General features: G+C 46.1%; 8 protein-coding genes across 8 annotated transcripts; 4 read left to right on the forward strand and 4 right to left on the reverse strand.

The window, feature by feature from the left end:
• Nucleotides 1–880: 880 nt before the first annotated feature.
• BO95DRAFT_115261 (uncharacterized protein) lies at nt 881–3,510 on the reverse strand. Its single transcript, XM_025580402.1, has 2 exons — nt 1,235–3,510; nt 881–1,173 (listed from the first exon to the last, which is right to left on the reverse strand). The coding sequence occupies exons 1-2, from the start codon at nt 3,394–3,396 to the stop codon at nt 1,011–1,013; spliced, it is 2,325 nt and encodes a 774-aa protein (XP_025447354.1). The 5' UTR covers nt 3,397–3,510; the 3' UTR covers nt 881–1,010.
• A 950-nt stretch (nt 3,511–4,460) lies between these two features.
• On the forward strand, nt 4,461–5,406 carry BO95DRAFT_115264 (uncharacterized protein). The gene has a single exon (XM_025580403.1). The coding sequence runs from the start codon at nt 4,721–4,723 to the stop codon at nt 5,261–5,263; it is 543 nt and encodes a 180-aa protein (XP_025447355.1). The 5' UTR covers nt 4,461–4,720; the 3' UTR covers nt 5,264–5,406.
• A 1,096-nt stretch (nt 5,407–6,502) lies between these two features.
• On the forward strand, nt 6,503–8,038 carry BO95DRAFT_115268 (uncharacterized protein). The gene is made up of 2 exons (XM_025580404.1): nt 6,503–7,315; nt 7,439–8,038. Exons 1-2 carry the CDS (start codon nt 6,848–6,850, stop codon nt 7,826–7,828), a joined length of 858 nt encoding a protein of 285 aa, XP_025447356.1. The 5' UTR covers nt 6,503–6,847; the 3' UTR covers nt 7,829–8,038.
• BO95DRAFT_115272 (DUF1776 domain-containing protein) lies at nt 7,928–9,850 on the reverse strand. Its single transcript, XM_025580405.1, has 4 exons — nt 9,766–9,850; nt 9,355–9,697; nt 9,131–9,294; nt 7,928–9,060 (listed from the first exon to the last, which is right to left on the reverse strand). Exons 1-4 carry the CDS (start codon nt 9,796–9,798, stop codon nt 8,146–8,148), a joined length of 1,455 nt encoding a protein of 484 aa, XP_025447357.1. The 5' UTR covers nt 9,799–9,850; the 3' UTR covers nt 7,928–8,145.
• Nucleotides 9,851–10,100: 250 nt separating this feature from the next.
• Nucleotides 10,101–11,442, reverse strand: BO95DRAFT_379043 (uncharacterized protein). The gene is made up of 3 exons (XM_025583308.1): nt 11,175–11,442; nt 10,932–11,117; nt 10,101–10,863 (listed from the first exon to the last, which is right to left on the reverse strand). Exons 1-3 carry the CDS (start codon nt 11,309–11,311, stop codon nt 10,236–10,238), a joined length of 951 nt encoding a protein of 316 aa, XP_025447358.1. The 5' UTR covers nt 11,312–11,442; the 3' UTR covers nt 10,101–10,235.
• A 438-nt stretch (nt 11,443–11,880) lies between these two features.
• BO95DRAFT_403466 (CHAT domain-containing protein) lies at nt 11,881–15,694 on the forward strand (the record flags this gene model as incomplete). The annotated part of the gene is made up of 1 exon (XM_025583925.1): nt 11,881–15,694. The coding sequence occupies exon 1, from the start codon at nt 12,065–12,067 to the stop codon at nt 15,692–15,694; it is 3,630 nt and encodes a 1,209-aa protein (XP_025447359.1). The 5' UTR covers nt 11,881–12,064.
• Nucleotides 15,695–16,194: 500 nt separating this feature from the next.
• On the reverse strand, nt 16,195–16,717 carry BO95DRAFT_379051 (uncharacterized protein; the record flags this gene model as incomplete). Its single annotated transcript, XM_025583309.1, has 3 exons — nt 16,195–16,451; nt 16,543–16,609; nt 16,688–16,717. 3 exons carry the CDS (start codon nt 16,715–16,717, stop codon nt 16,219–16,221), a joined length of 330 nt encoding a protein of 109 aa, XP_025447360.1. The 3' UTR covers nt 16,195–16,218.
• Nucleotides 16,718–17,391: 674 nt separating this feature from the next.
• BO95DRAFT_379053 (metalloendopeptidase WSS1) lies at nt 17,392–19,153 on the forward strand. The gene is made up of 2 exons (XM_025583310.1): nt 17,392–18,021; nt 18,088–19,153. The coding sequence occupies exons 1-2, from the start codon at nt 17,738–17,740 to the stop codon at nt 19,043–19,045; spliced, it is 1,242 nt and encodes a 413-aa protein (XP_025447361.1). The 5' UTR covers nt 17,392–17,737; the 3' UTR covers nt 19,046–19,153.
• The last annotated feature ends 4,645 nt before the right edge of the window (nt 19,154–23,798 follow it).

Consider the following 23,798-nt stretch of genomic DNA (forward strand, 5'->3'; position numbering starts at 1 on the left):
AATTTCCTATTAAGTTGTGTGACATACTTAAATCCAAAGCTGCTTTTCTCGCCGTAGCATCGCATTCTACATCACTTCGATTCTCAGTCAAAGTCCAAAACTGAAGTCTCGACGGTGGTTTCATATTCCCTGCAGTCCCAAATTAACCATGGCTGCAATCATACCCAGCCAAGCCCAGGCACTAGACAATGGAACCTTGAAGATTTAAATTAAATACGCGGCCAAGCAGGGACCATGCGCACCCATGGCAGAGGAACTGCTGCTGCTGTCCAATTGCAATAAATAAGATAAATCGTTTCACCAGCTTGGACGTTGGCCGATAACGCTCACTCGGCTACTTAGAGGATAAGATATATTCTGGGTAAAAAAAAGGTACTTGAGAAGATAGACAGGATGGAACGAGAGTGTGGGACCCAGAGGGTTGCAAGGTCGGAGTCAGTTAAACAAAGGAGAGTCACGAATCGAAATATCACACAGTGATTAAGGGCTAATGATGGGTATCCAAGAAACGAATATCGATGCCCGCAAATTGGTTCCCAGAGAACTGATGCATGATCGTTCTCCGGGCCAGCATTCGGAGCAGTTGGCAAGGCCTGCTCAAAGATAGGGATGAAATGGTGAGACGAAGAGAGACTCTGACCCACAGCAAAGGCCTGGGAGACGCAGAAGACCAAGTCGAAATTTTCGATTTGCCAAGCAAGTTGCAAGTGAAAATCGACGGGGGAAGCATGATTGAGCCACAAGGGAGCATAAAATGAGAAAAAATGAATGGGAACAGTAGGAATGGGTGAAATGTACCTCACGGGGTCGATGTCGCAACAAGGCAAGTAGATACTTGAAAATAAAAAAAGGGGGGGGGAGATAGAATATGTAACGAAGAAGATAAGGTGACAAACGTGAATGTCACAAACCAAACATGTGCAATGATACTACCGACACCTTGAGGTAGGACACGGCTTTTTTTCAGTTGCTAGTGAACGCTTTGATCTCGAAAGAAGGCAGCACAGATTTCAGGCCTCAGTAGCAACTGATTTCTTCCGGTGGAAGAGACTGCGAGTGCGGGACTTGCTGCGATTTTTCTTGTCGGGTGTTGTACCAGATCGTTGACTGCGGCCACGACCGCGCGAATTGATGCTCGGGTTGTCGTCCGACATATACTTGTCCTTGTAAATCCTGGAAACACGAATAGTCAGCCAAAAACGTCCATTTCTCACAATGCATTTTAATGACGTACCAGCTATTCCCAACCATGTTGATTCCCTTTGCCTCCGCTTGGCGATAGAATTTCGCAGCCCTCTTCAGGTCCTTCTTACAGCCAATGCCTTCTGCGTAACAGAACCCGGCCTCCGCGAGCGCATCACCGTCGCCCCATTGACCCGCAATCTCGAAACAGCGTAAGGCCAAAGACTTGTCCTGTTCGATACCCCACCCGTTCAGATGACTCACGCCAAGTTCGTAGATACTGAGGGCGAATTGGGCTCGGTAAGCCTTCTGAAGTTCTCTCATGCGAACAGGTATCGACGGATTGGAGTCATCCATAAGCTCTAATCCGACGGAGTCGACAGCCTTGCGCAACCACCGTACACCTTCTTGCTGATTCGGCCGCATTCCCCAGCCATGGCGGCAGGCTAACGCATAGAGCAACATCCCCGTAGGATGATTCTGCTTGGCCGCTATGCGAAGGTGGTACGTAGATTCATTGAGGGATCCTTTCTCGTGGCATTCGATACCCTTGGTTACGTGCTCATCCACTGTGATGGGCGCTGATGTAGTCTGCGTCCTGGCTGTCTGCGGGCGAATAGTGGACTCAGAGCCAGCAGAAGAAGTAGTATCGTTGGCATTGTCATTCCTGGCTGTTTCGGATTCCAACTGCGCGGGTGGTGCAGGTTCGCTCACTGGTGGCTCCGATGGTATGATTTCTGCCGTAGCAGACTCGGTGGATGTCCGCCTTGGAGGTTTTGTACGATCGCTGGGCGCAAGAGAAGTTGCCTGCGGTAGCGGCGGCTCAGGGGTCAAAAGCCTCCGAGACGAGCTGGGTGATTCCTGCATAGAGCACGACTTGGAAACCACTGACTCTTTGCCTGATGGCGATGGGGACGGAGTACGACGAGATCGAGAGGACTCAGCAGGGGCCTGGCGATCGGGACTCTCGAACAGCGGTTCTTGCCATTCAAAGTGCGGAGTCTGCAGGCCTGAGAAGACAACCGAATCACGGCAGACGGCGCGTCCTCGAGGTAAAGCATACTTTGTATGAATGTAAGACGACACAGCTGATGAGGGATCCTCATGCGGATGTAACGCCAAATCGGATGGAGACGGCACCCTGATGGGGCTGGGCTTGTGTCCGCGGTTAATGGTGCTCTGTATGCCATCCGATGAGCACACCGGTCCGGGAGCCGAAAGACTCGTGCCAGACCGACTCAACGGCCGAGAGAAATTATACGACGGGCGAGACAGACCCCCGTAGTTTGAGGTTTCCGAGCTTATGGATGGAGATCGAGGATGAGACCGAATTTGAACATTGGACATGGGCGAGTAAGGCATAGACATCGCACTGCTGGAGGACATTTTTCGTGGCTTCGAGAACGTCGAGCCGGCAGTCGAGCTGCTATAATCATCATCCGAGCTCTCAAATTGGCCACCTCGGGAACCACTCGATGGCCGCGAGAGAGGAGAGGCTGACAGGGCCAATCCACGCGACGGAATGTTTAAATGAGAAGCTGAGTCGGTAGACGAGGTTCGGGATGGGGGCATCACAACCACCCCTGCCGGAGGCGTGCGGCTCTCCGAAGGAGCACAGGAGGGGGCAACGGAATAGAAGCGACGGGGTCCTTCGGGGGCACTGTATGCACTGATATTGTCCGGAGAATTGGAGCGGGGCAAGTCAAACACATCAGCAGTCGATTCCTTCCTCGAGGTGGCATCGTCATCTTCTGTTTCCTCCGGCATCTCGTGTTGTTCTTCCTGCGCCTCCGTTTCATCTGGTACTTCACTTGACAGGTGTGAGATGGCGCTGAGCCGCGGATGTTCGGACTGTGGGCGAAACTTAGGCTCCTCCACCTCGGGGTTCATCTTCTGCGTTGGCTGTCTCGACAATTCATTGCGCCTTCCCCCGCGAGCATCGCTAGTAGAAGCCGAGCGAAAATAGCCCGGTCGTGGCTGCGAAAGGGAGCGTGCCACGCTGGAGGGAGGCCATCGGCTCATGCGACGGTTCCTACGAGCGGATTCCTCCAACTGGCGGGCTAGAAGGCGGCCTTGGGCGGCAAAGGCATCGAGCGGGGAGAGCGCGGGAGGAATTTCACCATCGTAATGCTCAATGCGCGGGGAGGGCGCCCCGCTGCGGAGGGTATCATGGGAGGGGGAGCGAACTTCACCAAATCTGGGCCGGGCGGCCATGGTCGTAGCCGATGTCCGTCCAGTTGCTGCGATCACAGAACCCAATTCATCCAAATGTCACCACAAGAGCTCGATTTCCAACTCGTGAGGCAATCAGGTCCATTAATTGAGGATCAATGGTTTGGGTATTTGGCAAACAATCGACCGACTCGCACAAGCGAAGTGAGAGCACAATCAAGCGTTGACCTCAGGGCGTGCGACAGGCGATCTTGGAATACGGTCGGTGTAGATGCGAGTTGGAAGTGCGCCGAGCGAAATTGCAGAGGACAACGGTGGACGGACGACAAAAGGAATGACAGCCCCGTGGGGTGGAACGAGGATTGCGGCAAGTGAGGGGAACTGGGCGCAAGTAGGCAATTTGAAGCGAATGAGCCTGGATTCAGGAGCCGAAGAACAGGACGAAGAACAGGAGACGGAGTAGATGAGGGGCGCGGTTGATTATCTGGCGGCGACGGCGGTGGCGGCGACTGTGGTGAGAAACAACTGTTGGGTGTTGGAGACCTGTACCGTACTGGGCGAGAGAAGTGGGTGAGTAGTAACAAGGCCGTGATATGTACAGTACTGACAAGACGAAGCGATGCTAATGAAGCATCATGGGTGAGGGGAGGGGAGGGGAGGGGAATTAGATCGAGGAACAAACACAACACAGGATGTAAGTATGCAGAAAGAAGAAAAATAGAAAGATTGAGGAGAAAATAAGACAAAGAGAGAGAGGAAGAGAGAAAGAGACCAAGAAACTAACGACTGGGGGGAGAGCCGGTTACTTGTTACGCCCTGACGATCGCCAAACCAGAACCGGTGTTCTGGGCAGTCTCCACGCTTTTCTGCTGCTAACTGCGCTGCTGCTGCTGCTGCTGCTGCCGCCGCCCGTAACGTCATTACAACCTGCAGTGCTGCAGTTCTGCAGTCTGCAGGGGCCGGCCCCGTTTCAGGGGGAAATCAATTACTGTACAGACACTCATTCGCTGTAAAGTATTGCATGCTGAGCACTAAAGAAAAAGATGATGATGACAGCTTCTCCCCCTCCACACCCCCCCCCTTCTCCTTCTCCTCCTCAGTTCTCACCCTTACGTTATGGGCTGGGCTGCTCACTGCTTGGCATTTGCATGGATCCAGCGAGCCAAAGAGGAATTTCCCAGATAGGCGATATTTGTGGATTTTCTGATACTTATGTGACTTATAAACCAGCTGTCTTTCTACCCTGGAGGGGCACACGGCAGACAAAATTACAACTATTCAAATCGATCAAGAGATCGCATTGTCTCTATATCTCCTGGTGTATCCACGTCTCAAAGCGACTGTCGCCATTCAGACGTATTGATTGATGTGCCGCTTTCTTCCAGGTTCCCCTCTAGCTCTTCATATCCTCCACCCGAATCAGTCAGGGGCCGCATCGATGGCTGTGGCATTATTGTTCGGTTTATTGAGGGCGCTCGGGGAAAATCCCAGCTTCCAGAAGCAATGGGTCGAACTTTCGCCCATCACGATTCACGAAACATCGGCCAGTGTCGCGCGGTCTTGTCACTACCTAGTCACTACGCACCGCTACTGGGTGATAGTCGGGTTCACCCTTGGGGAGGCGACTGCTCAGTGGAGTCCGAACCAGACTTTGAGTTACTCCATTGTACTATTTATAAGTCGATGTCCTCTCAATTCTATTTCCCCCCCTCTCCTCCTGCCGTTTCTTCGTATTCCCCCGGTCGCAATGGCAGCTCGAGTTTATTTGACTTTAGATAGATGCGAGATGCGGAGAAGAGCTGCCATGGAGTGGCTGTTGGCGGTGCTTCATGTTTCTCTAGGACTGCGTTTCTGCTGCATGGTTCCTTGGACTAAATCACCACCACCACTACTCCGTACTCACTATTGACTTACTGAGTACTACTAATCGCTGGGCGCTGCAGGTCGGATGCCCAGTAAGGGACGCGCCGTGGGATTTCTCTTCCGACCAGTTAGGCACCCCCGTTGAATAGTTTACAACTTAACTCTTCGCAGTGGCCCCTTTCAAGCAATAGATTCATAAAGTCAGCCATTGCTGGCAGGTGCACTGTCTAGTGTATGTATCTTTAGAATCTTTAGACTTAAATACTGGACGGGCAGCCTGAAGTTTGTTCTTCTCTTCTTCCCCCCCTCCCCCTTTGTTTCAGAAGTTCACCCAACCGGACTTACAACTCTCACAACTCGGACTGTCAAGCATAAAAATTTTCCTTATGGAGATCATGGTTCGCTGTGCGGGATGAGTCAATAAAGCCTTCCAAGTGGCTCCAAGGCTTCAAGATCTCATTGCCTGATTAATCTATCGATACTGCAGTGTCTCCGGTCTAGATTGCTTTTTCCTGGTTTGGGGGGGGTCCGAAACCAGGCACAGTTGAACCGTGATTGGTTGTCCTTCGGCCGGAATTCAAGACGCCGGGGGAAATCCAGATTGAGACAGCCCAGCATCCGCCAGTCACGGGTTCCATGAGTCCCGTCACATATGATGATGATGGGATGGATGAGAGTTGGAATTTCACAGTGCTCACTATGACATTGCTTCTCTTGTTGCCATCAAGACCAACATCGATCGATTAACTTACAAGGTAGCTAATTCCTATGCATTATGCACCATGCACCAACAGGAGAATCCAACAGGGGAAAGGAGGTCACGGTAAGAGCTGCAGACATGAGACACAACAAGAACCCCTCAAACCCCGTTGTTCGTCTGTCCGTCTGAACGACAGCCGTTGGAATGCTGGAGGGCCGCCCGCCCGGAGGCACCACTAAGCAAATTCAATTGTCTGTCTCTGAGTCTCTGCCCTAAGCACCCACCATTGGAAAGTCTGCGCTAGGGTACTGTCTAGTTCCTAAGTACCAGTCCGCACCCGGTCAGTCACCGGAGTACCGTGATGAGTCGGGGCAGAAAGAGAAAATATATGAAGAGAGAGCGAGAGGAGGGGAAAAAATAAAAAAAAAAAAAAAGGAACGAAAAGGTAGCAGAGACCACGATAAGTAATAAGGTATGTAACACCGATCAGCTGGCCTTAGTTTAGTGGGAGGAGCAAACGCGGTTCTTCATCTCCAGCGGAGACAAAGACTCGCTCTCCCGTCCAATCAGCGCCGAACTCGGCCGTACTCCGCAGAAGCTTAGGCTTTAGCAGCACGAGGTTAATAAAGACATTCGAACAACTAAACTAAGGAAAGGAAAGGAAAGGACTCCGACTCTCCACGCAATGGGAGCTCCTAATAAAATCTCTGCTATTCGGGCTATAGGCAGATAGTCAGTCGAGTCTTGCTGAAGTATCGTTCTTTTCCTGGCGCAAACACCTAACCTCAGGGCTCCCTACCTGCCTACCTACCTATACGTTTCTTTTCTTCACGACGCACTGTGGGGGAGGAAGAGGATCTACCGATCAGCTTCAACAAAGCCCTAATCCCAACAGACAGGCCAGCTGTACGCACGATCAGGAGAGTCATCATGTCCATCATAAACCGACTCCGGAACCGGTCGATCTACGACCTCCTGGGCGTCGACCCCGCGCTCGACCACAAGCACGTCTACGAGACATCGTGGCTGCTTCCCCCGCTGGCGCTGGCCTGCCTGCGCGGCCTGATCGCCCTCTACATCTTCACCACCATCTTCACCATCTGGGGCTGGTACGGCACGCACGGCGAGCGCTACGCGATCGGCGAGAGCTTCAGCTACTTCACCTGGCTGACCTACTGGGGCATCGGCTTCTACATGCTCACCGCCGCCGTTCACACCACCTGCTACGCCTTGACGGGTCGCTCGGTGCTCTTCGACCGCGGGCCGCGCGCCCTGCGAGCCCTCCACGGGCTCTTCTACACCACCGTCACCACCTACCCTTTCCTCGTCACCGTCGTCTTCTGGGGGATCCTCTACTCCCCACCGTGGTATACCACCGTCGAGCCTGCTTGGCAGAACGTAAGTTGATCCCCAAGACCTTGTGTAACAGAGTTTCGTTCTTCTTTGTTCCCAACCTGAACCCGAGAAAACGAACACGAGTGCATTGTTCTCGTCAGAAACTGACCCAATGATGTCGTAAAGATCTCCCAACACGGCCTCAACTCCCTCTATGCCCTGCTGGAGATTCTCCTCGCCACCACTAACCCCCACCCCTTCCTCAGCTTGGCCGTCCTCATCTTCATCCTCCTGCTCTACGTCTCGTTGGCCTACCTCACCTATCATACCGAGGGCTTCTACACCTACAGTTTCCTCGACCCCGGCGCCCATGGCCAGCACAGCGGCAAGGTCACCGGCTACTGCTTTGCCATTCTCGCGGCAATCCTGGTGTTCTTTTTCCTGTCGTGGGGCGCCATCTGGTTGCGGCGCCGGTTGACACATGGGAAGCTGAAGCGGTCGGTGCGCGATTCGGGGAAGGTGGTGGTAGAGGATGAGCAGCCGGAGGTGGTCGAGGTTTCTACTTTGCAGGTTTGAAACAGATCACAGCTGGGGTGGGATAGCTTTGGGCAGGGGGCAAATGTAGGGGGAATCATATTGTAATGTTTAAAAGAAAGGGGAGCGATTGGTTTTCTATGATCAGAGAACTATGGTTTCTGTGGTTTCGGGTAACATTCATAGCTTCATTATAATGCATACTTGCGGGATATGATCTGATATGATGAGATGAGATGAGAATGGTATTAGATCCAAGAAAAAGCTCACAGCGATAGCCAAGGTGAGGCTGGGTATTGGGGGAAAAGGTATACCCTAATTTATAAATTTAGCGAAATTCACGGGATGTCGGCAGTTTATCAAAGCCGCTCCCAGCTGCTCGTCTCACTGCTACTCCCCGCGCTGGTCGAACTTTCCCGTGGCGACGATGAGGAAGTCGTCTGCTGCGGTTGAAAGTGGTGATGGAGCTGCTGCTGCTGTTGCTGCTGCTGCGACGACGACGACGACCGCAATCCCAACATCCAACCCACCAATCCTGCGGGTACCCAGTCCCCGATTATGCTGTACGTCCTTGCGCCCCGTCCGACATACATGACGGCCTTCTTGCTGCCGCGCCGGCCGAACACATTCTTGGCCGGCGCCTCCAACGCATCCTGCACAGCGTAATGCAGGGTGCGTGCAGAAGATCCTCGGATGAGACTCGGGCCTGCCGACGCGGCGGGCCGCGCCTCAATGCTATTCAAGTACTGCGATGCATACAGCGAGCGCTGCTGGACGCTCCAGCCCAGCACCTCCGTGCCGGCGATGTGGCCCTGCAGGGTCCGGTACGATGGTCCGAGGTCGATGTTGCCGAGCTTCAGCTCGACAACGTGGAGGTTCGAATTGGATGTCAACTCGCGGCGGAGGGAGGTGGCGAACCCGGACAGCGCGCGGATGGTCGCGACTTCCGGCCCGCTGAAGGGCGCGGAGAGAGACGAGGAGATTGTGGGGTAGGCGACAATGATGGTGCTGTGATTGTTGCGGACATGGAGGAGGGGGAGGAATAGTTGTGTGGTGAGGATAGGGGAGAGAAGGCGCGTGTTAATTGTGTCGATCCAGGTTGACGGCGGGATTGTCGCGACGGGGCCGCTGGTGTAGTTGGGCGAGGGGACTAGGATGAGCCCGCTCAGCTGGCAGGTGTGAGGCTGGAGGCCGGCGATGGGAGATTGTGGTTGGGTGATGAGAGTGTGAATTTCGCTGAGGGAGGGGTGGATTCCAGACGGGTTGGGGGATGTCTGTGGCCGTGATGGTTGCGTTAGTCAAGGGTGTTTGGAGACGGAAGTGGAAGTAGTGTTTCGCTCTTACGGTGGAGAGGTCAAGCCAGAGGGACCGGATGTCTTCACGACTTTCACTTCGGATGATCTGTTCTTCGTCGCTGGACGAGACTGTAACATAGACGATGTATCCCCGACGCTCAAGATCAGATGCGATCGCTCGAGTCATCGGTTCGTGCGCCGATCCCGCGATAACTATTGCGACAAGTTAGATGTTTGCGCAGCTTGTCATTCAGGTTCTGGTCCCATGCATACCCACGATCTCCTTGCGGGCGCCATTCCCGGCCCTCCTTGCTCGCCGCCGTTTCCCATTAAACTTTTTGTTACCATAATATAGGACGCAGGTGGTTCCAACGAAAGCGAGGATCGCCGCGCTCCATGCTCGGTTATGCAAAACCCAACCATGCACGCGATCAACCAAAGACTGTGATATGACCGGGTTTGGTCGGTACTTGGGTGAAGGGCGGACCGTAGGAGGCAGCCATGTCTGATTGGAGAGGGTATCACGAATTGCGTTTGCGGCGTGGTCGACTTGACGATCGATAGAATCGGCGACCTGATGAGAATATCGCCTTACGTCATGCGGTATCGATGCCAGCTGCGACAAGCAAGAAGAAAATCGTGTCAGTGAGCGGTAAATGTGCAGGCTAGAAGAGTAGAACTTACATAGTCGAAAAAGAACTGGTCGTCACTGGTCATGGTGATGATGGTTTGCTGCACTCAAACGGGGCAGCCGTTGGATGGAGATGGGGGTGGGTAGTGGATAAAGAGATCGAGGAATAAACTGGATCCTCCAACTTATCGGCGGGCCGGTCACATGAGCGTCTTCGCCCTATGGATGGACCATCCCCGATCATTCCTGTATATGTATTCATCAAATATTGGCGTGTTAATGTGTCACTACCTTCGATACTTTGATTTCATCTTGAACTAATCATGTTTAGTCTGGATGACACACTCATGCTGCAAGTATAGCCTTATCAAAAGCCAGAAGTATATGTGTATATTTGGTACTATGTTCCAACCACAAACATGACGATTGTGCACGCCACTTCAGACGGAACTCAACGTACACAATTCTGCTGTGTTTCCTAATGTCAAAAGATACAAGATAGACGTGGACCTATGGAGTATAGCTACCCCAGCAAGCGCTTCGGCGCCTTCTCGAACAACCGAATGGTATCCTCCAGCCGCTTCTCATACTCCGCCATCTCCTGGCTGTCCTGATCGTCGCCTGAGTCATTCTCCTGCTCATCTCCATCATCTTCTTCATCTTCTTGACCCAGGAGTTGCAACTCAACTCCATCTCTTCCTCCACCACGAACTGTGTTCACCGACATGATGTCTCGATATAGCCCCATCGACATTGGCAGCGTAACCCCGTCCACACCATTGCTACCCAATTTGATAAACTTGGCATCCAGCAACCGGAACTGAGCTGCCCAGACGTGCTCATCTTCAACCTCCATGGCAACCTCCCAAGATGTACCCTGGCCCAGCTTCACCGAGCCGCCCACAGGCACACTCGACAGTGCCCCAATGACCGCAGATGAGATGCCTACCGAGACTTGATTTGACTGGCTCCGTGACACAATCGTGCGGGTACCTTCCAGAAGATATAGACCGGTTAGAAACCAGATCTTCGGGCGGCGCGCGAATTTGAAGTTGAGAAGATAGGAGCTGCGGGCTGCGGAGAGCCAAAGTTTGAGTTTCTGCTGTGCTTGTGGAGTATTGAGAACCGAAGTCATAAGGAAGGATTCCGGACTATGACCCATATGTGAGTCTGAGCAATCCATGAATCAGATATCTGTATGGGCAGCAGATTGACATACTCTTTCAGAATAATCCGCTTCCCCTTCCTTGCGGTGACTATACGCTCGAGCTCCTTGTTATATGCTAGACGGAGATCAATTATATCGCCACCGCTGAGACCAAAACCAGGAGAAGTGCGAGAGGAACCACGAAAGACCACATTGGCGAAGTCACTTGCATAAGTATGTTCTTGCAAAGCCTCCTCACTGCGCAAATAGTTAGCTAACACTGTAAGGTGCTTAGGTTGACGTTGACTGCCTTACTTGAGCAGATCATGAGTATAGTGACGCGCTGCCAGTGGCTGCCAATACTTTTCCAGCACCAAGGAGCCAAGGGTCAAAGCCTCTGGTTTCTCGCCCACTCCATAGAGATAGAAGGAAGAGTCGTCACTCGCTGCCATGATTTGTAAAATGGAGAAGCTTGACTCTGGAAGATAATGTCCAGTGCAGTACGGAGTGGCGTAAGATTTTCTCAATCAGAGTCAATTGACAACAAGGTATTTATGGGTCCAGTGGATATCTTAACATGTTCCTGACATGTCTTGACATGTCTTGACATGGCGGCCCGCGCGGGGCTCGATCAGTGCGGCTGAAATCCATCCCCATTCCTGCCAGATCGAGTAATTCCTGGCGAAGGCAGCCTAAGCCAACAATCTTAGCGAGTTCATCATCATTTCCAGACTCCCTCATCCCAGAGGGTTTCTAACTTCTCTTCTTGACATGTTTGACTGCTGAAAGCCTGCACGAAAACCACACTAGCAAACGCAACGGTCATGGACTTTGAACTCTTTCTCGACCTTTGCGGTCGATCACTTTTCGCCGAGGAATATCGCGGGGATTTGGATGCTGCTTGGGAGGCATTGCAGCAAGCCAAGCCAAGTGACCCCACTCCTGAGCCAGAGCCTTACGCAGAGTACCTGCGATGCTTGTCCATTTACTCCATTCTGACAGGCAGGTTACGAGACGCCCAGGAAAGCTTGAACATTCTGTACAATCTTCTCGGCCAGCTACCTCCAGAATGGGGTCTGCGCTATACCAACTACACTCTACTATGCGATCACTATCGGCGCTATCCACCTTCGCTTCGTTTCTTCCACGAGAGAGGAAGACCTATTAATCTTAACACCCTCAGCGACATTATTGGACCAAATGCTATGATGGCCAAGTTTACAGAGAATTTCCAGCGACACTTCCCTTCGGGCAGTCCTCGTGATCAGTTTCTCTGTCAAATACTAGGCGCGGTGCAATGGTTGCCGATGCAAACAAGGAACTTGGTGTCTACATATCATCCATTATTCCCAGGTCTTCCGTCGAAGCGCTCTGATACTTTGGACTGGGAAACAGTCATTCCGGAGAGCGCCAAGTTCTTGATCAACTACCGGGGCCTGGCAGAATCTGGGGGTGCAACTACCATCGCCGAATATTTGTCGCGGGCAATAGTCGATTTACACATAGCCTGTCAACATCCAAACCAGGCAGCCGCTTTGATGGACCTATTTCGAGTGTACGAAGGCCGAGGAGACCAGGTGGGAATGGCCAACTGCAAGCTTATGGAAGGCGATGCTTTTTTGAGCCCTCCATTTGCAAGCCCAATCTCTCTCAATATGGTACTCGTAGAATCTTCATCAGCAGTCGGGGGGGATACCCTATGGGATCCCATTGATTTCGATCTCAAATTCGACTACACATCACAGGCGAGGGATTGTTACGCATCGGCGCTGAGTCTCTTTCAAAAGGGGAAGTGCAAGAGAGGTCAGGCCGCAACATTGCTTCGGCAGGCCTGCTGCTTACACAACGAACAACGTCATCTCCGCGGCGCGAATAAACAGAACGTTGGCTTACTTGATGAGGCCGAGGAAAAGTTGCACCAAGCACATGCTCTCTTTGCCAGAGACGAGGCCAATACTCGATTAGCTGATGCTCACCGAATTCTTCTCAGTATAACGAGAGGAGAGGTAAGCAAGACTAAAGCCATGGCGCAAGACATTGGAAAGTGGGGAGTCGAAGCCGGAAACGAACTGATGGCACATGGCCTCGGGCTTCTCATGATGCGCTTCGCTTACCATGAGTGGAATAGGTTTGGCAGATTAGATACTGCTCTTTCTGCCTGGGAGTGTGCATATGAGGTGTTTGATGCTATCAACGATGTGATTCCAAAATTTCAGACTCTGATGTCTCGGGCAGCGGCGTACCACGATATGTTCAACGACACAGCAGTAAAGATAGTGGCACCCAGGGCGCTAGCTATGATAGATTCTGTCAGTGACACATACGACAGAATCTTGAATGATGCACCCGATACGTCGTTGGGGATGGCTGACCGGAAGACCGTACTTGCGAGTAAGTTCAATACGCTTTGGACGTTTGAGACCAATATAAGCCAAATATTCCTTCGCCTAGAGGATTTCCAAGCCCTCGACAACTGGCAGAAGAAGCTTTCTGGTTTTGTTGAGCAGGATGAAAGCTTTCAGCACTTTATCGCAACTATCGAGCAGAAAAATGGCTCTGGCCTATCACTCCCCGAATTCGGATACTCCCAGACTAGGCTAAGAGGGTTGTGGAAAGAAACAATGGCTCATCATGCAATCAGACTCAGGTATGCTTCGGCTGATATCAAGAGTCGTGAAGACCTTATGGAAGGAAACGTTGATAGAGCTAGAAAGACTCTTCGCCGCTTTGTGAGCGATGCTGAACAGATGGAGCTGGTTTACACGCGAGATTTGTACCGCATATTGGCTTGTGCTCACATCGGAGACCGAGCCAAAGCCCGGTCTATACTGGACGGCATCAGTGATAACATGCTCTTTGGAGGAAGCCTGGAAGAATATCTCCAGGGGAGGGCGCTTAAAACCACCTTCCCCGCTATAGCTGAGAATGCTCTGGTGTTTACAATCCATGGAAACGACTTAGAGAGGGCATTCAGGGTAGCCAATCTGATCACAAAGATAGTTCCGGATTTCTTCAACTGGACCTTCGAGAATATCTACAATTACTCTTACCGACTCGGGAACTATGGCACAATTTTGCTCAATAATCATTGCCCCCAAAAAGCCTTTCGTCACTTACTCGAGGCACGTCAGCTCATTGAGCTCCGCCGTACACATACTACTGATGTTGATGCCAGGATTGGAAACTCAATGTCTAGGTGGACTTACGAAATATTTTTGGATCTAGCACGCGCCTGTCTTCGTTGCCAGGAGGCCGGTGTTCCGCTGGCCGTGTTGACTCAGTATAAGCATGGACATCCTGGGAGTATCTCCTGGCCAGAACATGCATTGCTTTTCCTAGAAGAAAGCAGAGCTCGTGTTGTACTTGACTCATTACAAGTTGGATCGGGTGACGAAGGAGAGTCTGACAAAAGAATGGCTTTACTTTCGGAAGCCATATATAAGCAACGAGCCCTCAGAGTGCTGCTCGCTCTAGACCGCCCCAGCTCCGAGCAAGAAGAAGAACTCTCTCAGCTTCAGAAAGAGATTGGTGAATTGGAAGGCAGCGGGAGTTCTTCAGCTACTACTGGGTTTATTGCTGCAGCGAGCTCTACAGTTGAGCCCCGGTTACTTTATCAAAATATTAACGATGATGCAGTAGTGATAGAGGCCACCTTTGGGGTTCAAGGCTTTGTGGCATTTGCGATTACCAGGAACGGAATTCAGAAAGTTCACCACGGAGCTGCGCGCTCTGTTGACATGCAGATGCCTGCCATGCGGTTCATGCAGATTCTCAGAGAAATGACCGGGTATCGAGGGGAGGAGGAAGACACCCGCAAGCGGGTTCTCAACGAGTTGTCCGCAGAGATATCCTCAGTATTGTTGACACCGTTTGCAGGCACGATCAGACTGAAGTCGCATGTCGTCTTTTCCGTGTCTGAGCCTTTCACGGCATTTCCTTTCTCTGCCCTTCTCTTCGATGGCAAACCATTGATTGTACATGCATCGGTATCACAAATCCCCAGTCTGACAGTTTTGTACTATGTCTCTCAGCGGCAGTCGGCGTCGCGATTATCGGAACCAACAGTAACGGTGTTTGCGAAGTCGCCTGTCGAATCCTCGTCCGCAGAAACAAGAACCGGAAATGAGGATGATCTGCACATGGCAGGTATCGAGGCAGTAAACATCGCCCGGATATTCTCCACCTGGCCAATTGAAGCGTCGCGTCTCTCACGAAAGAACTTTCGCGAATATATCAGGGGTATATCGTCCGTCCTACACATCGGAACTCACGGCAAGGTGGATTTCAAGAATCCTCTTATGTCGTCGATCTCGATCGGAGAGGACTTCCGGGTTCTGGATCTATCCGAGATCAAAAGCAAGGCAGATCTCATAGTCTTCGCGGCATGTTTGAGTGGATTCGGAAAAGCAACCATTGGCAGTGAGGTTTTGGCCTTCTCTCACGTCGTGCTTGGCACCGGATGTCAAGCCTTCATGGGTACACTGTGGGAAGTCAGCGACATTGCATCCATGCTGATGATGACAATCTTTTATCGGAACCTCAAAGAAAAGAAGCATTTTTCACTGGCGGATGCATTGAGGGATGCTCAGACTGAGCTTCTCCACTTTGACAGTTGGAAGGCGAGCCAATTTGTGGATAATTTACTGGAATCATGGACCTCGGAAACAACTAACGACGGAGGTCCTCGTCCTGACGAGTTCGTGCCGGATGCAGAGTGGCTGCTTCAGATGCCGAAGATGATATTGGATCAACTGGACTGGACGAGTCCGTTTTACTGGGCACCATTCATGCTGATGGGCAGTGGCGGACATCGCCTGTCTCATCTGGAGGTTTAGTGACAGCGTTGATTCTACTGTTGAAATTTATCGTATCTCTGCTATAGGTGTAGTGGGTGGATTTAATGATACCGATGATTTTGTAAGTTGAGTTCCCAAAGTATGGCATGCCAAAGAGTTATGAAAGCAGTTCCTGGCTCGTGGAGGAAAAATGAGAGTTGCCCCGAAGGACCGCTACGAGACAGGGGCACATATTTTCTACTATAGAAAAAGATACTATCACAATGAACATAATGAATTACCGAGGCAGCCATAGCAAGAAAGGGTAAGATGGAGCTCATTCAACTTGCAAAGCATGCATTGTCTGACCATCCGGTGCAAGTTTGTTCCAGACCGGTTCAGCGACTATGGTAATAAGCCAAGGTAGTCAACCAGATAACGCTTCGCTCTGAATATCTCAGAACCGCGCTCTCCAAACGCCGCCCAGATTATTCTCAATACTGAATCTCTTTCACCAATCTTCATAAGCTTCCCCAACCTTCGCAACCCGCTGAAATGTCCTCCCATCTTGTTCATCACGAGCTTCACTCTTCATCGCCCGCAGCAGCACCAGCAGCAGGCGCCTTATCCTCCTCCTCGTCCTTGCCAGCCTTGGCGCTCTTAGCAGCCTTCTTGCGTTTCTTGTTAGGAGTCGCCGGTCCGGCTTCTGTGTCAGCTCGCTTCTGCTGGCCTTTCTGGAAGCTGACTCCACTTCCGCTCTTGCGGTATTTCTCCAGGTGTCTTTCGATCGCCTTGGGAGTGGGCTTGTCATCTCCGGCTGTGGATTTGGATTGATTAGCTTCCGAAATCGTGGTATATTGGACATTTATGTAGTAGATCTGGAGGGTTTAGTGGTGAGTTTGACTTACGCCATGCCTGAGCGACTTTGTCCAGGTCGAGGGTGATGGTTTGGGTTTCGAAGATGAGCTTCCAGAGCTGGGAAGCAGAAGGAGAGTCACTGTTAGTATACACCAGAACTGGGAGGGAAGGAGAGATAGGAGGGAAAGACTGTACAATCTGTTCGTTCTCGTCGGTCCAACGCATCTTGGCGGTTGGCCGAACTGGCGATTGTCTCGGGTGGAGATGCTGTGGAGTTGTGATCTAGTCCGAAGAGTGTGTTCGATGATATGGGTTACGTAGAGTAGGAGCTTGTAGCTTGTTGAGGGATGACTGGGAGGAGGAGAGATGGGATCAGTGGGTGTCTCAAGGATAAGAGGAGAGAAATTAAGTAGACAAGAGTTTAGTGTGAATGTAGCTTACTAGTTCCACCATAGCAATGCATTCACTAAAGGTTGGAAGACAAAGTGCCGGGGACGTAACACAAATAGAGAGGACTCATGCTGCTTGCGCTGGCCTTCACACGCAGTACCTGTCTCCTTGTGAAGCTGCTGAATTGTCTCTGATGAAGATTTGCTTTGGGGTTGCATATCAAGATCCTTCGTCGAGTTGATGACCACAAAAATTATATTCCAGCACAAGCTTCATGGCATCCTTTCTCTAAACTAAGCTCACTATGGCTGTCTTCCTGGTAATTGTATATTTTTTCCATGACTAGGAGGAGATCATCATGGGACTGCCACAGATGAAGAGGGTTGCAGATCTATACAGTGAATGCACGTGACATGGTAGGAAGCCTGGGTGCCTGAGGTCGCCTGGCTATTAGCAATCCGGGCTGCCAGTCCCTTCCATCCATGCATTGTTGAAACACCTTTCTTTCTGCCTACTAACTTTAGTACTCACTATCTTTCTTCAATGTCATTTGATTTATGGCCGGAGTATCTCACTTCTTCCCTTCATTTACCTCTGGGCATCCTTGTGTCCCTATTTTCTAGCAGCTTTGGGCCTCTCTTTTGGTGATCGGTTCTTAAATGTGAATTTCCTGGGTGGCGGAAGTAGTAGCTTGCACCTGCAATAGGTTCCTCGCACATAAATACTTCATACCGTCTTAATATTCTCATCACATAACTTTCACTCGATCATCTGCTTTCTTCCCAGAGTTATCTTGGCTTAGCACTACAGCGCGGATACATTTCAGCTACCTGACTGTCAAGCACATTTGCCACCATGCACGAACTAGATCCGCTCATCTCTGAATACCGCCATGACAAGAGGCGTCCCCGGGCTGACGAAGCACTCCTCATGCTTCAGAAGGTAGCTTCCATAGTCAAGCCTATTATGCGCCGACGACAATGGAAGGTCGGGTTACTGACCGAGTTGAATCCGCAAGATCGACATCTTCTTGGTCTTAATTACAACCATGGCCAAAAGATCTGCTTACGACTTCGTCGTGCTGGGGACGACCGTCAGTTCCTACCCATGGATTCTATTGTAGATACTATGCTTCATGAGTAAGTGAAGCCCCCTCTCTCATTGAAACTCCCACTGCAAAATCCAGTCGCTAACTTATATTGCAGACTCTGTCATATTGTGCATGGACCACATAATCAGAAATTCCATGCCCTATGGAACCAGCTCCGGGACGAGCACCTGGAGCTCACTATGAAGGGTTATACAGGCGAAGGCTTCCTCTCCAAGGGTCATCGCTTAGGAGGTCGCTACATGCCCGTGGAAGAAGCTCGTCGACGGGCCCGAGCCGCCGGGTCGGGACAGCGACTCGGCGGCGCATCCATCGCACGTGGTACAGACATGCGCCAAGTCATTGCAGCTGCCGCACAGCGACGCAGCGAAGTGATGAAGGGCTGTGCCTCGGGCGCCGACAATAGCGCTGAGCTGGCAGAGGAGGCGTCCAGAAATGGCTTCCGAACCAAGGCAGAAGAGGACGATGCGAATGAGCGAGCGATCATGGAGGCGGTCATCGATCTCATTGAGCAGGAGGAGCGCGAGAAGTATGGACCTTCATATATCCCTCCAAGTCAGGAGAATCCTGCCGGTCCTCGTTCTACACTATCCCCGCCTCCGACTGCAGATGGCAGCAGGCCGGGCGCATCGTCGCATCAGCAGAACCCGGAGAATTTGATATCAGACGATGGGTCGTACAACCAGCCGTGGTCGTGTCCGACCTGCACGCTCGAGAACCCTGCTGAGTTTCTTTGCTGTGATGCCTGCGCCTCGGAGCGGCCGCGGCCTTCGACGAACCGATCCGTATCTGAACCTATCATAACCAGTCCGGCCAATGCAACAGACAAGAGTAAGAGCAAGAGCAAGAGCAAGAAGCGGCCAATCGGCCAGTCCCCGTCGTCCCCTTCGCAAGGTACTTCCAAGAGCAAGGGCCGTGTCAAAACACCCTCGTCCACGGAGCCAGAACAGGCGAATAAGCGGCGATTGGGGCGGACGTGTCGGGCTTGCGGCTCATTCATGGAAATTGAATGGGCGTTTTGCTCCAGCTGCGGAGCAGCAAAGCAGGAGTCCTAATCTTGGCAATCCCTTCGGAGTTTCATCACTTAGCATAGGCGTTGGTGTCACAAATTTTGCTTCGAGAGAGATACCATGACTAGCAATATTTTCCATCGAGACTTGGGGAAAGATAATTTCAACCTCTATAAATTTCCTACGAATGTCGAAAGAGAAGATCCAACTCATGACAAATGTTGCTCGTAACTGATCACCTCTTGACTGAGCAGAGTTACTGTCCTCCAATAGCATGCGTAGCTCTCAACCTAACAACAAGGACAACCACAACCCTAACTACTTCCCGGCTCTCGCGGTAACTGACAGATTTTGAGTTAGCACAAAATATTATTTCCATAAACCGAACCTTGAATTTGAACACATGCAGGTTCATAAGTACTAAGCTGTTGACTTGTTACCCAGATCAGTAACTTATAGTTAGTAAGTTTGTTAACTAACTAGTTAACTTAACGTAATCGGTAAGCAAGTGGGCACGGTAAGCGAGTGGGCACCCGCGCGCATTATCTTCGCGTTCTTAAAATTAAAATAATTTAACTACTAATAATTCTACCAAATATACCTTAATTATCAAATTCTTTAGTAGAACGAGAGGGCTGTATCTGCCTTGTTATTAAGACTATTTAAAATAGCAAAATTCTACTTATTAAAAAAGCTGTAAGTATTTTTAATATTCCGTATTTAACTCTGTAACAACGCTTTAAGAAAGTTAAAATACAGTCAGATATATATACTAACTTTATAAAATTAACTTTTCTTAAAGAAAAGGCTTTAAAAAATTAGATTTTCTTATTTATAAAATATAGGCTTTATTCTCGGCCGGTATATATATAAAATATAGTAATAATTCTTTTTTAAAAATAAAACTTGAATTTTACAGTTTCTGTAGATAAAAAATAAATATATAATTTTATTAAATATACTTCGGCTTTAAAGACTTAATTCTCTCGAAGATATTATATCTAATATATAAAATATAAAAATTTAAAGTTTTTAATTAAATAGTTTAACTGTATTAAAACTACAAAAAAGAAGTATAGCATTTTTAATTAAAATATCTGAAATTTTAATAAGACCGGTTTTATTATAGAAATAATAGCTATAGTCTGTATAATTATACGGTCTAACTATATAAACAAGCTATTTCTTATATAACCTAAAAATTTAAGAATAAATAATTTTAATTAAATATATTAATACTGCCGGTGTAGTATTATTACTGTATTTAATTTTTAAAAAAAAATTTATATAAAAATATAGTATTAAAATCTTTTTTTCTTTAATTAATATATTAATTTATTACTAAATAATGTCATAGATAACCCCTGTAGCTATAGCGGATTATTAACAATCTATCTATATATCCTCCGCATAACAGTTATAACGTCAATAACTCAGACCTTCTTTAGTATTTAACTCCTAGAATCTTACTAAATCTTTAAAATAGTAAGAATTAGTTTTAAAATTAATAGACTGCTACTATTCTATACCTAACTAATCTTTTTTCTTTATAATTTTAATTCTTTTTTTTTAAGTTATTTATAAAATATAGTATATTACCGTAATTTTTATATTCCGATAGTAGTTCCGAGTCGGAAATTTTCTTTACTGCTAATAGTTTATTATCTTTACTATCAGATTCTTTAGTAGAAAATCTTACTGTTATACAATACCTACTGCTACAGCAGCCCATATCTACCACTATGGCAGCCGCTTCGGGGTCGATACGGATTTGTCAGGATTTTAATCCGAATGTCTATATTATTATGTTGTTTATTTTTTCTTTTTGTATAATATATTGTTTCGAGATTCTTTAGAGAAGAAGATTTCTTAAGAATTAGTTTTAAAATTAATAGAAGACTATTTTTAACTATCTTACTTATCTTATCTAACCAGCGTGTCTACTGCGTTAAGTAGTTTCTAATAATTTCTAATTTTTCTTACTTTTAGTTATCTAAGAAAAAGTAATATATTATTTAACAAATCTTCGTTAGAATTATTTTAAGGCACTTTGTCTGTCTTTAAATTATATTATCTAATCCAGACAGATATTCAAGAAGTATAAGCTACTATTTACCAATTAAAACAGTTAAAGTAATTAAAAGAACAGGTTTAAGTATTATAAACAGAATATAAAGATATTAAATTCTTAATAGAATTATAATAATACTGTATTAGCTCGACCTTATTTTCTAAATAAGAAAAAAAAGAAATTAAACTTAAAAAAATCTTTATTTTTTTTTTTGGTTTAGTTTACAACAGAGAACAAAGTAGATTCGTAATCTATTATATACTTTTAAGAAAGCCCCTCGGAAGTATTAAATAAAGAATTAAAAAATCCTAACTATAATTAGCTATTTGGACTTTATCTATCGGCAGAAATAGTACTAATATATTAATAAAAAATCCCCGGAAGACCGCCGAAATACTAAAAAATTGTAGGATTACTTTATCTAATAGATTCTTTCTCTTATTCGAAATATAGCTATTTTATAATCTGATACTATAAAACAGCTTGAACGGGCCTACCAGCGAACTAATTAGAATCCGAGAAAGTTTTATTTTTATTTAGATATTTTAAAGTATTATTTTAAATTTAAACAAAATAACAAATGTATATTAATCTTTTTTTTAAAGCTGGTACTGGAATTCAGTTAATATATTTATAAATATATATTAAAACTACCGGACTTATAAGAAAAAATGGTATCTATTACTACCTATTATTAGAATATATTAAATCAAAAGAAAAAACAAGATCTAAAAAGCCGAAAATACTATTTAAATAAGACTTTTAGAGAATCCGGACTTTTACAGTCTAATAATAAGTTCTTTTTGTCTAAATCCCCTCGAAACAGAAGAAATTAAAGAGGGGAAATTCTTTACTATTATAAATATAACAGTAAATACTATTTAGCCAACCGATGCTTTTATAAAAATAAAAATAAAACCAAACTAGAATTGATGGAAAAAGAACAGTAGTTAAAAAAGCTTTTATATTTTTAATAAACTAGTCTGAAATAAGAACTGCTATTTGCTTTAATATATTTATTTATTTCAGAAATATACTCGAAATCTATACGGACTTAGATTTATATACTAAGATTAATTTTATTAGCTATTAATTTATTTAATAATTCTATCTAAATATAGTCTGTCTTACAGTCCTACTAGTTACTGTAATTAATTATCTTATTATAGATATCTATAGTATATAGAAAATTCCTATTATCGCTACTAATTCGAGGGGAACTATATAATTATTTATAAGATATTATATAACTATTAATTATAATCCAAATCTTTCCGAAAGTCTTATTCTACTTTTAATAACTATTTTAGAAAACCTATATATTTACTTATCTGTATAAAATCAACAGTAGTAGTATAAGGCCTAAATATTAGAAGTCTTATTTTTTTATAAATTTATAAAAGCTTGCCGAAATCTTGCTTATATTTATATTATTATTAAACTTTCAGAGAATATCTGGCTATTAGAAAATAAAGTCTTCTTAAATTATTTATAAATTAGACCTAATAAAATTATATTATCTTTTAAGCTCTAAGATTTTATAGATATATTTTCTTCTAGTTATTTTTAATAATTTTCTTCTTACGGACCCTCGGACTATACTATTAATCTAAAAGATAGCGAAATTCTACCGTATAAACCTATTTATTTTTTATTTTAAGTTAAGCTCTAATCCCTCTGTTATTATATTAATAAAAATATTTAATTAAAATAAATTTAATCTTCTAAAAGTTCTGCAGAAGTCTCTATTCTTTTTATACTAAAGAAAAATAAAGGCCTCTGATTATATATAGATTATAAAAAACTTAATAAGATTTTAGTTAAAAATTACTATTTTTTATTTTTAATTTCAGAAATTCTAGACAGGATTATAGAAGCCAAATATTTTTCTAAGCTAGATGTTTAGAATATATATTACCGAATTCACATTAAACAGAAAAATAAATAAAAGACAGTTTTTTAAATCTGCTACAAATATTTTAAATATCTAGTTATATTCTTTAGATTAACTAATACTCCGGTTATATTTTAAAACTATATCTATTTAACTTTCTATAATATATTGGACGTTTTCTGCGTTGCTTATTTAAATAATATTCTTATTTTTTTAAAAAACCGCTCTTCTTATACTTTTTATCTATATTAAGTATTAGAATACTTATAAAAAGCAGATCTTTATATCAAGCTATTAAAGTATACTTTCTACTAAGATTATATTAAATTTCTAGAATATATTATATTTTTATATAATATATTAATAAATCTCCGACGGGTATTTAATATTCTTGCATAGCCGATACCAACTATATACCATAAGATCTAAGTATTCTTAGGATTCTATAATTTTTATTAGTATTTTATTAAAAATTATTTTTTAATTATATTGCTACTAACCTCTCTTTTAAAAGGCACCCAGAATAAAAAAAAGCCTGGAAGAGTAGTATTAACTAGTAAAAAAACAACAGTATTTTAACAGCTTTTTTATAGTTTTAAGACTACATTTTTATTAAAACATTTTAACTTTTAATAAAAGATCCGAATAGAAATAAATACTTTTTAATAAAATATAACAGAAATACTGTTCCAGTCGGGTGATTATAAAGTATACTATTCTATTATATTCTGGTCGAAAAAATTTAATAGTATTAAAACTTATTATTCGACCCCAGACTAAAAGTTTTTTATTATTATTTATTTATTTAAGTATTAATATTAATATCTTAAAGA

The sequence above is a fragment of the Aspergillus brunneoviolaceus genome (genome assembly GCF_003184695.1).
Source record: "Aspergillus brunneoviolaceus CBS 621.78 unplaced genomic scaffold BO95scaffold_3, whole genome shotgun sequence".
NCBI lineage: Eukaryota > Fungi > Ascomycota > Eurotiomycetes > Eurotiales > Aspergillaceae > Aspergillus > Aspergillus brunneoviolaceus.

Bases quoted from the DNA above. Each gene is read 5' to 3' on its own strand.
- BO95DRAFT_115261 (XM_025580402.1), bottom strand. From the start codon at position 3,396: ATGGCCGCCCGGCCCAGATTTGGTGAAGTTCGCTCCCCCTCCCATGAT. The intron at 1,174-1,234 runs GTACGTCATTAA...TCGTGTTTCCAG, and splicing joins AACATGGTTGGGAATAGCTG to GATTTACAAGGACAAGTATA.
- BO95DRAFT_115264 (XM_025580403.1), top strand. From the start codon at position 4,721: ATGTGCCGCTTTCTTCCAGGTTCCCCTCTAGCTCTTCATATCCTCCAC.
- BO95DRAFT_115268 (XM_025580404.1), top strand. From the start codon at position 6,848: ATGTCCATCATAAACCGACTCCGGAACCGGTCGATCTACGACCTCCTG. The intron at 7,316-7,438 runs GTAAGTTGATCC...GATGTCGTAAAG, and splicing joins TCGAGCCTGCTTGGCAGAAC to ATCTCCCAACACGGCCTCAA.
- BO95DRAFT_115272 (XM_025580405.1), bottom strand. From the start codon at position 9,798: ATGACCAGTGACGACCAGTTCTTTTTCGACTAT. The intron at 9,295-9,354 runs GTATGCATGGGA...TTGTCGCAATAG, and splicing joins CGCCCGCAAGGAGATCGTGG to TTATCGCGGGATCGGCGCAC. The intron at 9,061-9,130 runs GTAAGAGCGAAA...TCACGGCCACAG, and splicing joins TCTGGCTTGACCTCTCCACC to ACATCCCCCAACCCGTCTGG.
- BO95DRAFT_379043 (XM_025583308.1), bottom strand. From the start codon at position 11,311: ATGGCAGCGAGTGACGACTCTTCCTTCTATCTCTATGGAGTGGGCGAG. The intron at 11,118-11,174 runs GTAAGGCAGTCA...CTATTTGCGCAG, and splicing joins TATACTCATGATCTGCTCAA to TGAGGAGGCTTTGCAAGAAC. The intron at 10,864-10,931 runs GTATGTCAATCT...TATGGGTCATAG, and splicing joins AAGCGGATTATTCTGAAAGA to TCCGGAATCCTTCCTTATGA.
- BO95DRAFT_379053 (XM_025583310.1), top strand. From the start codon at position 17,738: ATGCACGAACTAGATCCGCTCATCTCTGAATACCGCCATGACAAGAGG. The intron at 18,022-18,087 runs GTAAGTGAAGCC...CTTATATTGCAG, and splicing joins GTAGATACTATGCTTCATGA to ACTCTGTCATATTGTGCATG.